Below are 17665 nucleotides of genomic sequence, written 5' to 3'. Positions count from 1 at the left end.
CTGACACCTCACGTGACAGTCTTTCCAACCCAGGCCTGTCGGTCAAGTCAGCTTCCCCAACACGCCAGGTAATTCTGCCAAAACTCATATAGACTCAAGTTTTGCTCTAATATTGGGCTTTTGATTTAATTACTTGAGTGGATCTAAATAACCGAAATATTAAAAATTATTCTTCATTAATTTTAATTTTTATTCTAAAAAATTAAATTTTTATTTTATTAATAATAAAAAAATTTAGTCATTCAGCCTTCTCCCGAACTTCTTGTAAAAAAATTATAAATTTTTATCCTAATTTTAAAATTTTTAAGCTTATTTGAACTAGCCCAACTTAGCGAAAGACTTGAAGGGAAAATGACAAAAAGAGCCTTAAAATGATCAATTAATTTAAATTAGGTCTTAAATATTAAATTTTATAAATTTATAACTCAAATTCTCAATTTTATAATTAGATTATGATGAATTTATAATGTATTTTTTAAATTTTAATATGGTTTGCAATTTATTTTTTAAATTTTACCATGATTGAAGAATAAAAAAATTATTTTTATGTTAAAATTTGAATGCAAATTGTAAATTTATTATAATAAAATTATAAAATTAAGAGATTAGGTTGTAAATTTTTAAAATTTAACATTTATGATTTAACTTAAATCAATTAATTCTTTCTGTCATTCTCTTGACCACTTTCACCGGCTATTGCCAGTTTGGCAGTTTCCTCGTTCACGTCGCCCACATCGACACGCGTTATCTGCAACTTTGAGCACTATAAATAACAGACACTTGCCAAGTACCTCCAACGTCTAATAGTTTCTCTCATTTTCTCTCTCTCTTCAGTTCCCCAGAAGCCCCTCTCCTCTTCTTCTTCGCTCATTCCTTCCTCGTCTCCTTGGCGTAGCTCCAATGGAATCTGGAGGCTTTCATGGATACCGCAAGATCACTAATAACACTTCTCCAGGTAAAATGTCGAACGTGTGAGTCGTCATTGGATTAATTTGCTTCCATGGCCAAGTCTGTTCCAATGAAGTTATAATTATTCTCACATCAAGGTGTCGCCTCTGGATTTCATCGTCTCTTGCATGCACGATATCTCATGACATAAACAGAGACAGACACAGAGTCTGTATGATCTCATAGTTTTTCTTGCTCATGCAAGGAAATTCATTTAAGTTTCCACCTTCAGTTCACACACACACACACACATTGTTCTTTCCTGATCTGATCATCCGTCTGATCTTTGTTTTCCTCTTATGAATTAATCAATAAGTGTTTGTTTGTTTTGTTTTTGTGTGTTTGTGTGTGTGTGTGTGTGTGTTTGTCTCTAGCAATGTTTTTCTGCATTGTCCAAGAACAGTAAAGTAAATGGAGAAGAAGAAGACATAAATTGGCTGTGTAGTGTAGAAATGAACAAGTGGCACGCATGCATGCATGTAAGCTTATGACTCAAGACTCAAGACTTGAGACTTGAGACTTGAGAATAACAAACAAGTGGCGTTCATGCATTGTGATCAATGTATTTATATGTGTCTCTACTTGAGAGATTTTTTGTTAAATATAATATAGAAAGACAAGTTATTCGATCTGTAATGATAACTTATTGCTGGGCAAGTTATTTGTTAAATTACGAATTACTAATAAGTCAACAGAAAGGAAAAAAATTGGTTACAATTAAGAGATAAAGTTGACTGACACATTTTGAGTTTTTGTTGACTCTTTTAACGTGTTTCTAAGAATTTCTGGACACTATCCTCTCACTGCACTTTCTTCCTCTTCGTTTTTTTTTTTCAAAACCTCCAATTGCAATTTCTCTATTTGCCTTTGTGTGTGTTTTTTGGGGGGTTGGGGCGGTTTCACTGTTTCTTCTTGTGTATTTTTATTTAATAAATTTTGTTTCGTTCAAAGTCGTCTCATTATCAAATGAGTTGTGTTTGAACGTGATGTGAGTCTCATTTAATTCTGGTCAAAAAGAATTCTCATTCAATTCATGAATAAGGTGGAGTCTTTTTTAATAGTTCGTTCGATTTGTTGAGTCATGAAGAGTTTATTGAAAAAAAAAAATACTAGTATTCAAACATAACCAACACAGATTTCATTACATAAAATTTGAGAAACGATGTGTGCGTGTGTGTGTTTATCATATTAATTACAAATATTTTTCATTATTTATTTTTATTATTTTTTGTTATATTAAGAGGATTAAAATATTTCACCTCTGTTTTGTTATTCACTTTTACCAATTACCACAGGATGCGGCAGCCTTTTAAAAGTATCTTGAAAGCTTAAGAAATACTGAGAATTTATTTTATGTGCATTTTAAATAAATTTTTGCCTCCAAGTTTGAGATTTCATTTGACAAAATTTATGTACACAATAATATTTATGTTTATATTTTTATTCTACTACTACAACTAAAATAATATTTTTGGGTAAAAAAAAGTAGTTAGGACCATATTAAGTTTATAGGTTCATTACGACAGTCACCCACCCCATTTTTGAAATGCGTTTCAGTCTCAGACTGATCAGTAGATGAAGCAAGACGACATGAAAATGAAAAGCAGTTTTCATTCGTTTAATCACTTTCAAAACGCGGGGTTCTATTATCGCTGCCTTCCTGTCGTTTTCTTCAGTTTTTTCGTCATATCCTATTTACAAATACATGGTCTGGTCTCTGATCCTCCCCCCTCCCCCCGGGTCGTTTTCATCATTATTCACAAGATTATTTATACTGATTCTCATTCTTATCTCTATGTATATGTGTCTACCCTCGAACTTTATTTTTCTCATTTAAGATCCACAAGAAGCAATGCACACAAATGTACAAATTAATTCGTTCTTTTTTCTACTCATACACAAATTCAAGTCTTGTTAGTTTATATAAATGTTGAATATGAATAAAATTGTCTTATGGATGAAATCTTAGAATATTGAGTTATATATAATCATGTTCGGATTTTCTATAGCTATAGATTAACTCTATATAATATGTTAAGAGGGAGAATAAAGGATTTTCCGGGAACCTATGATATGTATAAAGGTAATTCTTTTGCCACCTGCAAAAATACTTCATAAATAATACTATTGGGGGGTGGAATGCGGTTGTAATTATTAATTTATTATTATCATGCATAATTAAATTCTTTATATAGATTAAAAGAATTCAAATTTTATATGTATTTTCATCTTTTTATTTTTTTAATATAACTAAAAATAAAGAAGCTTCTATGTTGAAGCATATGGTGGTTTCATATAGTTATTAACGTCATGACAGTGTTGAAGCTATCTTCTTCAGTATCAGTATCAGAGACCATGAACAATCACAACCACTCGTCGTCCTCGTCCACTGCGGCTGACGACAACGAATGCATCGTGAGGGAGCAAGACAGGTTTATGCCGATCGCCAACGTCATCAGAATCATGCGCAAGATCCTCCCTCCGCACGCAAAGATCTCCGACGACGCCAAGGAGACCATACAAGAGTGCGTGTCGGAGTACATTAGCTTCATCACCGGTGAGGCCAACGAGCGGTGCCAGAGGGAGCAGCGAAAGACGATCACCGCCGAGGACGTGCTGTGGGCCATGAGTAAGCTTGGGTTCGACGACTACATCGAGCCCCTCACCATGTACCTTCATCGGTACCGCGAGATGGAGGGTGACCGGGCCTCCATGCGTGGCGAGCCACTCGGCAAGCGCACAGTGGAGCCACCGTATGGGGCCACAGCGGCCTTGGGAGGTTTTGTGCCGCCGTTTCACGTTGCACATCCCAATGGGTACTTTGGAGCCATTGGAGGGTATATGAGGGAGCATGCGCAGAATAATAATGGAGGGTCTTCATCACAAGCTGAACCAAATGGACAATACAAGTGAACCTTGAAGGAGATCGTCTAATAATGACGACGCTAGCCGGCGGCGATTCTGGCGATTATAGTTGGTTGATAATGATGAGGGAAATCTAGGAAGAATGATGATTGTGATTATGCATGTGTTAAGGAAGAGGGGCTTGCCGGGTTTTCTTTTGTTTTTTTTTTCTTCTTCTTGTTTTTTTTTTTATTTTTGGTTTTTTGCCTCTTTCTTTTTTTCTAAGCTTTTTTCAGCTTGTGTTTGGATTTTCTGATCTAAAGAGATATTGATTAAATTTACAAATTGGATAAGATATTTGTTTTCATAATCATCATGCGGTGGTGATAAAAATGAGAGCAGATGATAATCACCTATTCGAACTTCGTACATTCAGAATGTGCAGTCAAAAATGTATACAAAAGCTCCCAGCGAGGATCGAACTCGCGACCTTTCGCTTACGAAGCGAACGCACTACCACTATGCTATGGAAGCTAATCGGCATTTCTTTTCAATAACAATTTATATAAATGTTTCTATGAATTTATTGCCAAGTAAATCAATCATAAGAAATATTTTGCTAATATTCAACGTTGAGAGATAATTCGTGGTTGTTGAAGTCAATTATATACGTATGTTCCACTTCCTTCCTTTAGATCCAATAATCATTTTTTAAAAAAATTAAAAGAGCAAGCACTAATAACTTAAGATTATAAGGGAGATCAAAATCGCGACCTTTCATTTATAAAAAAGTTTTCATATCATTAAATTATGAGGTCATTAACAATTTAATAATCATTTTACACACTTTCATTACTAAGTATTAACCATACTTCCTTGCATAGAATAAATTTTTTTTTGTGCTGTGAATATTTATTTATTTTTATGTTCTGAATAATTTTATGATGCTTTTTGAAGTAGTTAATCATATCAATATTCTTAATCCAACCCCTATGGTTATAATTGCAATAATCATAAATCATAAATGCTGAGAAAAAATTGTAGCAATCATAAACATGCATGCAACACACCCACACCCTTATTTTACTGAGATGGGACATAAAACACAAGAAAAAAATTAAATCTAGATTTTACACAAAGAAACTTATTGTCAAAAAGTCTCACAAAATTCATAAAATACTTTTAAATCTCATATTCTATGCATTTGCAACTTAATTAAAAGCATTAATAATTGGGCAAAGGCGAATTCATGTACAAATTGTGAATGGCTGTTACCCAATTATCAATACTCTTAATTAAATTATAAATGCACAAGATATTGAACTTAAGAGTATTTTGTAAATTTCAAAAGACCTCTTGGTAATAAATTTTCTAATGAGTCCTAGATTTAATTTTTCCTGAATAAAATCTTGTTTTAATGGCATCCTAAATTAAGCAATCAAATCCCTGTAACTATTTATATATACAATTCGACGAATATCAAGCATTTTTCAATAACTTTAATCGTGTATTAATTTTAAAATTTCTAACACATTAATAACTCATGGCTGGATGGAAACTTGAAGCAGAAGCAAAAGCAAAACATGAGTGACAAGGTTGTGAGATTTTTTTAAGTGTACTTCTAGGAATATTAAAAATTAGGACTTAAATTTTCTACAGTTGATATTTATAAATTTGTTGAAGCTTTCATCCTTTAATATTTTTTCTCATTTTTTATTTTTTATAAAATAAAAAATATTCTCTTTCTTAAAAAAATTCATCAAATTCACATATTCTTAATTTTGGAAAATCCATTCCTTAAAATTTTATAAACATATTTTAATCATGACAAAATTTAGCTATGCCCCTCCATTCTAATCTCTTGAAGGAAAGAAATTGAAAAATTTTTTCCTTCCAGGCCCTCAACATTTTTTTAAAACCAAATGAGGGGAGAGGAGGAAAATCCTTCATTCCCCTCTCCTCCAAATCCAATAAATCAAATCTTTACAATTTTTTTTTTGGTAAAACGTAAATAAAGTTCAAATCATATATGACCTCAACCATTACATAAATTTTGAATTCAAGTACATTTTTTATAACTTATAAATAATTTTTTTATAGATTATATATATATATAAGAAATATTGATATAGTGATATCGATTAATAATATTAAACAAAAGAATTTTTACAATTTTAGATTATTAGCGCACTAAAGTTATAGTTAAGCTTTAATTTAGTAATAAATATCTAATTATCCAAAATTTAATGCCCACTTCAAGGATTTTATATGAGCAGATTAACCAAGCATCAAAGGAATGGGGGAAAAGGGGTGATTGACATATGAGTGCCAAAGAATGTAGGACATTTGCCAATTTTCAATCTGACCATTTTATATTTAAGGCAAGCCCTCATACATAACTCAATCTCACCCGAAAAGATAAAAAACAAAAAACAAAAACAAATGCCGAGAATCATTTTCCGAAAAAGATATTTTTCATTTCACATCCAAATCAAGAAGGCACGACATTTAATGCAAACAAGAACAAAGCTCATTAACCCACAAGGTTGTGATTTTAAAATTCACTGCTAATGTGAAAACCTTGCTCATGTGCAATCTGTAAACGCTTGAAAGTATGTCTTAACCTTGATAAATAACCGGAACCTGATTTGCCTAAACCTTTTTGTATAAAAAGAATGTTTGGATTGCACTCTAACCTTAGTTGGAGTGGGTCAAACTGAGGTTAGGATGTAAAATGTTAAAAAAATCTTGTTTGGATTATCATAAATTTTCAACCTCAGTTAGCATGCAAACGAGCGTTATTCAAGAAGCCCACTAACCTGGCTTTTGGTTCTCAACGTTAGCGTTGCTGCCCGTTAGAAGCATTAAATGCGTTTTAAATTTTTATGCTTTCTCTCTCTTGTCTTTTATCTATTCGAGCTCTGCCTTTAGCATATCTAGCATGAGAGAACAGGAAAAAAAATACCATCCAAACAGAGACCAGCTACGGTGGATGATTTGCGATGCGAAGGAAGAACAATGGAAGCTTTGCGTGCACACCCACACACACAGCAGCGTCGACTAGTTTTAAAAAAAGCTAGGAGGAATCAGCTATAGAATATGATGGAGAAAGAAGAAGAATCCATGAACTTAATAGCGACAAACTGAACTCCTCTGCGCACGCGCTCATCGACAAAACGAACAAGAAGAACAAAGGAGATAGAGGATGATGGAGGAGGAAGAATGGTTGGAAAATCACTCCGATTGGGAACGGAAGAGAAGAATCGAAAAGGGTTTTTTTGAAGCTGTCTCCTACTCCCTGTTTTTTTTTATATGCAGAACACGAGTGAAATGGGAAATAGGGGAGAAAATCTGATTTTTTTCTAAAAAAGGTATTTTGGTAATTTTGTAGTGTTTAGAGCAAAATAAAATTTCTCCCTTATCGCTGCGGAGACTCAACAATATGTAGGCGACAAGTACAGACTCCATCAAGCCAATAACTTCTTGTTGCATCTATTTTAAAATTATAAAGTTATAAAAATATCATCAAAACATGTTATTAATAATTTTAATATCATAATTATTTTCTAAATCATTGCATGTCCATATATAATATATTATGAATTTCACTAACATTTAAGTCAAAATACCAACAAGAACAATTGATCATTTTATTTTAATTTTTTTTTTGCTAAAAAAATTATTTATCACATTTTTTAAAATTCCTAAATTTCCTAGCCATTACATTTATTTTTGGAGTGTGGAAGTATTATCATTCAAATTTAAAATGCACTATAAAAAGAACTTTTGAAGTGTGGAAGAATCGGTTTGCAATTATATAAAAAATGCCTAAATTTAGATATAAAATACAAGTTCAAATTGTTTGTGTAACAATAAAAATGCATAACTTTATTAGGAGAAATTCAATTACTGATGAGCAATTCATGCAATCTGAAGATGAAAGTGTAGATATTCATGAGTAAGATACCAATATTAGTGAGGCATCCTTGTCAAATCTATCCAAATCGTCAAGACAGATGCAGCGTGTTCGTGATATAATTAAATATCAATTAAATATTAATTTATTTTAGATTTTCATGATTGAATATTTAAGATATTTTACTTATTAGTTGTGATTTTAAGTTTAATATTTTTTACTTATTAGTTAATCAAAAAATATAAACATGCTTATTTAAAACTTAATATTTAAGATAAAAAAATTCATACTTATTTTTGTCATTAAACATCTCAACTGACTTTTGAATCAAATCATCCAAACAAGTTTCAATTTATCTAACTAACTTTTGAAAAAAAAGGTATCCAAACATAAATTACGTTACATTAACTGACTTTTCTTCTAACTTCAGTTTGCTAACCTCAGTTGAATCTTAACTTCAATTGTAAATTTTTTAATCCAAACACACACGAAAAAGAAGAAGAACGAAGCTCATTCTGCGAGCCTGCTGAAGAGGATGCGCATGGAATTCAAACTCACATTGACGCGTCTTGATTTTTTACGGGAAAAATTCGAGGCAGAATCTCTAACTGTTTCAGAGGACTTCAATATTTTCCCTTTTACTTGCCAATTGATCATTTTTTGATTCATTTTCCTCCTCCACCTTATCTTCTCCATCGTCTTCTAAATCGCCTAGACATCTTTTCCTTTGCGGGATAACTTGGAAGAAAGAAGTTTTCCAATCCTTTGTCTCCAAGAACTTGAGTAGTATTTCTAAAACTTGATTTACCGTGAGAACCTGTAAGGTCAAGTGAGAAAAGATTTGGGCTAAGAATTAAGATGAAAGGAGAACAAATGCCATCACTCTGTCAGTTATGAACAAAAATAATACTCTCTGCCAGCTAAGAGCAGTCTCAGAAGAAGATCACTGTATGTAAGCATGCAGCTACTCAGGTTGAGATCTTAAAACACATCCATTGATTTTTTATGTACACATTTTGTTGCAACCAATTCAACAGCGAAATCAATCCAACGTTCAAAAGGCAATGCGCACAAAATATTCACCGGTGGGCAACAGAAGCAATTCATGAAGGGTGGATCAACGCAGAAATGTTATAATGCGCACCAAATTTGACATGTTCTGCTCTAGCAGTCGCTCTTTCTATGCTATATGTGGGCGTATAAAGAAAAATTTGAATATTAACTCAATTTTTGTATACCAAATATGGAGTGAAAATGAGTTTAGACAAGTAATACCTGAGAACTAGACATCTTCAAGTAGTTTCCAATTGGGAGTTTAGCTGTCTGGATTTCTTGCTCTTCGGCTTTCTTCATAGTTATGCCTTTCCACCTATTCCGATCCACCAAACCACCAATAATATAAAATTTCTTTAAATCAAGTTCTTCAAGAACATTTTCTGAATCTGCTGTGAGATACACCAAATTTTCCTTGTGTTCTTGTAAACCTTCAATATAGGATTTACTTTCTGTCTCAATAATCCATTTATCAAACCCCGGAAGCCTTCTAAGTTGTTTCTCCATTTCCCCATTGCACCCCGTCAGCCAGAGATGAGCAGGAGAAGTACATCTTGCATTCACTGCATAACAATACATAATCTGCAGATTCAATGAAAATCAAAAACAGATCTGAGATCTAGTAAGGACATGATTACTAAGATTGCCCCCGTACCAAAAATCGAAAGAAATAAATGGGATTCATAAGGTTCAATACTTTTTCTTCGAGTTAAGAGGGCAGCACAAGGAGGCTAGATACGCCAAAGGTGTAAAATAACCAAGAATTGGAAGGAGATCAAGGAGGAAATATGCATATGAAGCCCAAAATTGAATAATGGAGAAAATAATACTATAATCATGAGATGACATCAAGTTGCTTTTGCTAAGACCCATGATTTTCTAAAGTCAAATGATTAATGCAGAACACACAACTTAACTCATTCTCCCATTCAAACAAATTCCAAAGCCAGAGTATTGAAATGGTTTGATCTTTAAACCACAAAACAACAAAAATCTCTGGACAAACAATCAGGCGCAATTTCTTTGTCTTCAACTCATCACCTTAACAAACAATATTAGAAATCAAAATTGTCTATATCACCCTTCATATCATAACCTTACATCTATCTCTGCACTCAGCTACAGTAATCAATCACTTGAGTCTTGACTTGACTAATTAAATCGAAACTAACCCAAAAGATCTCAAAGACTGCCTTAAGTTTTATGCTCCCCAGCAACAGATGACCAAGGTCTATCCATCTCATCATCGAAACTAATTGACTATTTCCTCCCCAATGCGGTTTTTCTCAGTATTACAGTAATTAGGCAGGCCTAACCTCATCTTTCAAGGATGAAATCTACACTGCCCACCACTGGCACAGTTCCTCACTTTCCATTTCTCCCAGCAGACATTACCACGTCCATCTTTTCTCAATCCCAATCACTACTTTTCGTCCACATGGCACACTTGCCCTCCCACGCACGCTATCCTTTGGATGAAAATGCATTATCCACCCAATTGAACTCGATTAGGATACTAATGAATACTAAATTAACTGTTCCGTACTTTATTGATTTCACAACAAAGCAATCCTACTTGATCCATTCAGAACAACAGAATTTGAAACAACCTAAAAAATAATCCTACACAATCTGTAAAGAATACTAGAATTTCAAAGGGCTAACATAATAAAAAATTCGAGATATCAAACTTGAATGAAATAAGAGAAGCAACATGAAGAGAAACTTCTACGGATGTACCAAAATGAGAAGATAAAAGAAATTAAATCAGTAAAAGTTCACTATGACAAAATCCAATGATGAAGGAAAATAAAAAAAGGAAAGAAATGCAGCCAAGTTATTAAGGAAAAAAAGACCTGCTGAACAAGGCTGTTGATTTCAGTAGGAGTCATGAGATGTGAGAACTCAAGATCAATGACGACATTTTGCCCGCACTCTTTGGCCTTCGTTAGCCTTTCCTTCTTCATCTCTTTCTCCTCCGACCTCTTTTCCATTCTCTCTTTCCTAAGACTCTTTCGCGACTCAATCAGCTTCAGTCTCTCCTCTTCAGTGACACTTTCGAGACTTTCCTCCCACTCCTTCCGCTTCCTCTCTGCCTCTCTCTTCTTCAGCTCCTTTATTAGGGCTTTCTTCTCCGCCTTCTTCGCTTCGTACCTCTGTTGTTTCAGCAGCTTCTTCTGGGCATTCTTGGAGAGTGGCTGCTGGGATCCGCCCTCGGGATTCGTAGGATTCTCGGCGTCGTACTGGTCGTTTTCTGCCGCCTGCATCGTCGTAAGAGGAGCTCCGTCGCAATCGCGGCCTGCTTCAAGCATTAAGGCTTTGTTTGCTGGCGGGGAACCGCCAAACCCCATAACTACTATATTTGTTTGGGAAAATCACAATAAAAACCTCGTATGAATTTTTTTTTAATTATATAAATAATATTTTAATTTCTCAAAATTTATTATTTTCTTAAATTCTTTAAAAAACTTTTTTTATTATTAAAAAATTAATATAAATAATTAAATTATTTTTAATTTAAATTTATAAATTGTGGTTGAATTTTGTAATTTTAAAGAAAATTATGAATTTTGAAATAAAACTTATGAATAACAGTTGGTATTTGCAACACTTAAGAAATATCAAGATTTAAAATGTAAACTTGTGAATTGATATTGAATTATTGTATTTTAATAAGAAAAGTTATTAATTTTAAAACAAAACATGACAATGGCAATTGATATTTAAATTAAAGACAATTTAATCATTTATATTAATTTTTTAATATAAAAAATCTCTAGAAATTTAAAAAAAAAATTATGACATTTTAAAAGATTAAAATATCATTTAATTAATTTAAAGAGATTTTATTATTATCTTCCCTTCTAATTATCACATGATCCTATGCAATACATAAACTACTATGGAGTTTCAAATTATTTATTTAAAAATAAATTTTATGTGTAATTATTAAGGAATTTGCTCAAATTTTATATACTCCCCCATTATAAATATAAAATACTTTAAAAAAATTAAAATTTTATTAAACAAGCTTATTCTAATATTACTCTTTTTCTTTTTCTAATTTTCATTCCTCTCTTTTTAATATATTAAATAAAATATATCTTTAAAATTTTATATTTTTATTTTAAAAAAATAAAGTTGATGAAGGTATTTAATAAAATTTATTAATATTTAATATTTTATTTAAAAATATCTTAAAATTTAAATAAATGGGAAATAATTGTTGGGAATGTGAGGGGAAGAAGGTATCAAAATTTGAATTAGGACACTAGATATTTTTAAAAATGAACTAGTGTCTTGCCCCATGCAATACATAAGCAAGATATTATCTAATTAGATTAGTTCATGTATGTTCTCAAAGTTAACTTCTTAGCTTATAAGATAGGCTATTTCATGGAGCATGGTTGTTTCTACGTAATATGTCTTTGAAAACATTAATGCGTGAAGCACTTTTTTTGTCCTACGTGGTCTAGCTTGCAATATATCTTGTTCTAGCTCACTTAGTAACACTATATGCAAATGTTCATTTCATTTGTTTATGTGGCTCTTCCTACTTATTGTAGTGGGAGATTCTGAAAATATTGATAAAAATCTAATTATCAATTCTTGTACATTGTTGATTCTAGCAACACATTGTCATGAGTATAGTTAACAAATAGTTACCATATTTCTTGACCATCTTGTGATGAAACAATAATGTGCTAGTTCTGGTAATACTGTAATTCCCTAATTGAACATCTAATTCCACTGTAATGGCAATGAATGTTGGCTGGAGGGGGAAAAACGTGGTAATGTATGTTGAACTCCTAAACTTATGAGTTATATGCTTGAATTATTATTGAAAGTGGATTTGCCACTTAAAATTTTCCAAATTGTTCTAGACTTCTTGTTAAATGTGATAAAATCAATCATGTCCCAGATTTCCTTTGCACTTGACTTGAAATGTCCAGCGGACTCCATATGAGGTATGGATCATGCAGTCTCTTATGGTCTTAATTCTAACCTCTACAAGTCCTTTGCTTGATCAAGTTTGTGGACAATAACTGGTGGCAATGCTGGACCATCTTATCTGAAAAATAAAGACCAAAGCAAGTAGCAGTTGCCAAGGTAAGGAAAATTGGGAAAATATTTCTCTTTATAGAATTGACTTCTGCATTAGGCAGTTTCCATCAGGTCGACAAGAGTAATTTTGCCACATTGACTATTGTCCAATGAGTCAAATAGTTTTCTTATTTGTTAAATGTCATTCTCAGCTATCTTCCCCATCTCCTTAAGCTTATACATGACAAATTTAGACTTGCTGCAAGCATACAAAGAAAAGGTTGTGCAAAAACATAAAGCATGAATGTGATACAATATGAGCACTTGGCAAATATTAGTATACTAATTGCAGTTGGTATATCATCGCAATTCACAATCTCTGAAGTTTTGCAGGCTATGCATCAAGAATTTTAGAAAACATGATAATGATCTAAGAATATGGGTTGCATTGCAATTGTGCATCCTATATAAAGGCCTATAGGCAACAACAGAAATGAGGCATACAATTCAATCTCCGTCTTACTGTTAATTTTTTGTCCTTTAGTTGTAGACAGTGGTCTGATGGGCGATGGCTGAACTATTAAACAAGGTAGACCTTCCCCCTCTATTCTTTATCAGCTTTACATGTTGATGTTTTCTTTTTAGTATTACAAAACTATAGCAAAACAAAGAGTTTAGATAGCTTCAACAGAGGGAAAGCTAAATTCGAGAATGCATTAGGACTTAACATAGAAAAGGGAAAACTTATACAAGTGACAACAGAAGCATTTGAGCCATGATATCCTTTGCTTTATTTTCAATAGTCATCCTAACAATTATCCCCTTAATTTTTTCAAAAGTGGAAGTGCATTGCCCCTTCGATAGTAGCCACAAAATAAAAACAACCATTGCCTTCCATAGTGGAAGTGCACTGTTCAACATCATTGTTTGTAATCCTATTACTCTCAGAGACCTGTCCAAATCCAACATAATTCCAAATTATAAGATCAATGGCAAAAGGCAGCACACAAAAATCCCAAGCAAATAGCTATGCTTTATCCAATCCTCAATTACATGATTACATCTAACGGCACAGGTTCTAAAATAACATAAAAATAGAGTGCAAGCCATTATACCATTCTGAATCCATAAAATTTGGAATGACAACAGGAATAAAAGAGATGTACCACAGAGGAGACAATGGAACCTGAAGCAGCATCGAAGGATGGCCAAGATCATTCATCACCCCATTTTCATACCTAAGTAGCGCCTTCATTAACTTTGTACTATACATCAAATTCTCTGTCTTCAATTTTGGGTTTATCTTTTCGGATTTTGAATTAGATATCGAGGCATCCTCAAATCCAAGTTGCATCAGCTTCGATTCTTCCATCCTTATTCTCCGCATATAAGAATGAGACAAAAGATACATATCATTAATCACTGCCTCATTCATCATCATCAGGTTGCACATCCTCGTAGATCATAACCTCTTCAATCCCTTATCTTTATCATGGCAGTTGCTGAAGAAATTTAAACTGTTAGAATATGACATCCAAAAATGGCATGTGATTGGATATGCTTTCAACACACCCATAATGAATAAAAAGATTTGGTTACAAATTTAAACTGTTAGAATACTTCTTGTGGATATTGAATATGGTAGAATCAGGCAAGAAGTGAATTTCTTTTTCGCCAAAAGAATTCTATTATCAAGGAAGCAAAATTCTACCTATTAACCATAGTATCTATTTTATAGTCAGGACAAAATAGGACATCACATCTATAATCTAATAATCCTTACATAAGTTGACAATAAAAAGTGACTTTCTTTATGAAAAAACCCTGAAAATACCCAAACAAAACAACACAATAGTTTTAAGAAACATTCCCAAGAATAAAACCAACTTAGTCTATGTTTGGATAAGGCCCATAATCAATTAATTAGCCCAAAATCAATTTTTTGGCCAGTTATCCAAACAGTAAATAAAGCCGACAATGATTCATCAGCCAAAACGCGTGTTTTCTTATAATCTATCTGACAGCTTTTGCTAAAAAGATGATTAAAAGCATTAGAAAAAATTATAAAGAAAGGCTCAAGACAAAAATCATAAAAAGACAAATTTAATAAAAATAAAATCAAACTCTCTTCTCTTCTCTTTTTTTTTTTTAAATAAAATTTAAACTTGGATCCTCTCAAAAGTTGTTAATATAAGTTCCTATCAATCACTACTCTCAACTAAGCACTTACAATAAAACTAATTAAATAAAATATTAATTAGTAGAAAAAAATTAATTTAATTTAATTTAAAATTTAGAGTCATTATAAATATTGTTGCAAAGGTCTAGAGAGAGAGATTTTGAGAAATTTGTTACATTGCTACATTTTTTATGTTGCTAAAATTTTAATACAATAATTAATATCTTTGACAGATATGGCTCATATCCATGATATCATTTGAGATTAATTTATATATTATCATTTTTATTAGTTATTATAAAATTAATATTTAGTATTTAGGAATTAAATCTTCTTCTTTTATTAAATTTATTTGAACTAAGATATTTTGAGTTATTTATTTACATAAATTAAATTATTATTATTAATATAATTTAAATTTTTATAATTAATCAGACATGTAATTTAAATAATATATTTTACTTCTTAAATAAAATTTAACAAATTAATAATATTAGATACAAATATATTAATAAATTAATTTTAAAAAGAATGTCTTTTATGGCAATTTATACAATTAAAATTGATTTTAATTAAATTATCCAAATATTTTTAATTATGTTAAAATTAATTTTAAAAAAATAATATTCAAACATATTGCGTTATAATATAATCAATTATGATTAAATCAAACATTTAATTAATTATTTTATAATTAATTATACCCAACTCCCTACACAAAATGAATCCTTCCAAATTCGATCTTTGCTTAAATTATTTACTTGCCCAAGCAAAGGTTAGGCAACCACAGGCACTAATGCTTGTATGATTTTTACTACTATGGTTTAGGTAAAACTCCTTTGGTGTTTGCTATTAGGTTTTCTAAAAAAGATATAACATATGGAGAATATTTTTGTGAAATATGATCTAGATATTGAACAGGAAAAATATTGCCCTTATCAGTTTTCTTGAAATATTTGTAGCAGACAGCACAAAATTATATCGTAGCACTATCTTTTTATCAAGGTTAAAGTTTACCCAAACACAACAAAAAAAGATGCAATAGGTATAAGAAAGCTAAGGGAGTAAATTGAGTAACAATCCAAGCCAAATCCCTAAGGGAAAATGAAATTTCCTTAATCACTGTGGCCCCTATAATCACAAATTAGAAAATGACAAAATTATAATTACCAATTCCCAATACCCAAGTTGATCCCTCTTTGCATTGTGCAAAAAATGTAATTATTTAAGGATAAATAAAGGAAAGGCCAAATATCACACGGAAGATGCCAATAAAAAAGGTATGACGAAGAACAGGCAACGAAACACCAACACAGTTGAATTATTACTTTATTAGCTATATCCTATAAATGTTGATGATTCGCACATTCCTTTGTGACAGATGAACCTTGCCCATGCGATTCTTCTTACACCACTTATCAAATTTGGCTCTTTTTTGCTGCTTGTATCGATTTTCTTTAAAAAAAAGCAATAATTAAATTAAGTAATGGAGATAATGTGTGCAAGAAGACAATATTTTAATAGATTATGAACATTGATCCCAAACCTGAGGGCAAATAAGTTTATGCAGGAAAAGACTCTATCCCCCTATTTTTTCTTTTCTTGTCCGCAATAGGAAAAATTTTCAGATGGTATAATGTATAGAGCAATATGTACATGAATACCATTAATATCAAACATGTGAGATAGGAATATTATTAACCAGTCACAAAATTGAGTAGAATGTTTTCAATTAAAATGCAGAGTAGACCCTACTAACAGTATTTATGGATAGCCAAAAATGCTGCAGTTCAATGCCATAAACCAATTCCAATGTGCACATAAACAACTCACAGGCTCTGGTCAAACCCAGAAATCAAATTTTATTTTAGGTAATTCTAAAGGGCTTTTATCAAGCATCGTTAAGAAGTGAAGAATGCGTAAGCTAAGAGTCTAAAGGTTGAAAATAAAGATTTACAATTCCACAGCTTTTAAAAAAACTTCGATAGATTTGATACTGAGAATTTCTAACTCCCTTCTTTAATGCATCAGTTAAAGTGAAAGTTCCAAAAGTAATATTCTTTGCAACTCTTCGTAAGCAAAAAGGCACTTTGACAACAATTCAACGGCCAAAAAGATACAGATATAGCTTTGTCTAATCTTCAGTTTATATTTCAAGATCATAATCTCCCCTTGTTTTGTTTTTCGATTGATTACTTAATAACAATCAAACAGAAATATAGACAAACACAATCTTCAAATTAAACACATATGTTCTCTCTCTTTTTAGTATATAATAATTTTAACTGGTTCTAACATGAAGCAGATTGCATATGATAAGGATTAAACTCATTTATAAAGAAAATGGTGTGCAGATTGTTTGAAATGCCCAAGAAAATGTGGGTGTGGATCTGAAAGATACATATCTCATGTTCTATCCTTTTCCTGTTCTATACATCAAGCTTTCTGCAGAGACTCCAAAATATTGACTTACTTTGTCTCTAGTTACTGAAAACTCAATAACTAAATAACTTGTCACGTGCAACTTGCCCTCATTAGCAAACTCCGGCTTCTCTTGTCGGCGGAACAATTGCTATTTTCATCATAAAATGTGATTCACTTGGCCAACTTCAGAGAAACTGTTACCAATTCCTAATTTGAAAATTTTCCTCATCCTATTGCTATTAATAAAAACATCAGAC

At 31.8% G+C, this 17665-nt stretch overlaps 2 protein-coding genes and 1 non-coding gene across 3 annotated transcripts; 1 reads left to right on the top strand and 2 right to left on the bottom strand.

Moving 5' to 3' along the window:
- The first annotated feature begins 880 nt into the window (after window positions 1-880).
- LOC129301218 (nuclear transcription factor Y subunit B-6-like) lies at window positions 881-4086 on the top strand. Its single transcript, XM_054939793.1, has 2 exons — window positions 881-955; window positions 3266-4086. The coding sequence occupies exons 1-2, from the start codon at window positions 901-903 to the stop codon at window positions 3859-3861; spliced, it is 651 nt and encodes a 216-aa protein (XP_054795768.1). The 5' UTR covers window positions 881-900; the 3' UTR covers window positions 3862-4086.
- A 168-nt stretch (window positions 4087-4254) lies between these two features.
- Window positions 4255-4326, bottom strand: TRNAT-CGU (transfer RNA threonine (anticodon CGU)). Its single transcript has one exon. It is a non-coding gene; the product is annotated as a tRNA-Thr (tRNA).
- Window positions 4327-8319: 3993 nt separating this feature from the next.
- Window positions 8320-11095, bottom strand: LOC129301217 (tRNA (guanine(9)-N1)-methyltransferase-like). Its single transcript, XM_054939792.1, has 3 exons — window positions 10618-11095; window positions 8984-9343; window positions 8320-8525 (listed from the first exon to the last, which is right to left on the bottom strand). Exons 1-3 carry the CDS (start codon window positions 11071-11073, stop codon window positions 8322-8324), a joined length of 1020 nt encoding a protein of 339 aa, XP_054795767.1. The 5' UTR covers window positions 11074-11095; the 3' UTR covers window positions 8320-8321.
- Between the last annotated feature and the right edge of the window lie 6570 nt (window positions 11096-17665).

Source organism: Prosopis cineraria, unplaced genomic scaffold (genome assembly GCF_029017545.1).
Source record: "Prosopis cineraria cultivar Desert tree isolate PC_DT_omini unplaced genomic scaffold, ASM2901754v1 PC1965, whole genome shotgun sequence".
NCBI lineage: Eukaryota > Viridiplantae > Streptophyta > Magnoliopsida > Fabales > Fabaceae > Prosopis > Prosopis cineraria.
This window is presented reverse-complemented; position numbering and strand designations above follow the sequence as displayed.

Excerpts from the sequence above, each read along its gene's own strand:
- LOC129301218 (XM_054939793.1), top strand. The coding sequence starts at position 901 with ATGGAATCTGGAGGCTTTCATGGATACCGCAAGATCACTAATAACACT. Across the intron at positions 956-3,265 it reads CACTAATAACACTTCTCCAG|TGTTGAAGCTATCTTCTTCA; the intron begins GTAAAATGTCGA and ends ACGTCATGACAG.
- LOC129301217 (XM_054939792.1), bottom strand. The coding sequence starts at position 11,073 with ATGCTTGAAGCAGGCCGCGATTGCGACGGAGCTCCTCTTACGACGATG. Across the intron at positions 9,344-10,617 it reads TCAACAGCCTTGTTCAGCAG|ATTATGTATTGTTATGCAGT; the intron begins GTCTTTTTTTCC and ends TTGAATCTGCAG. Across the intron at positions 8,526-8,983 it reads TGAAGATGTCTAGTTCTCAG|GTTCTCACGGTAAATCAAGT; the intron begins GTATTACTTGTC and ends TTGACCTTACAG.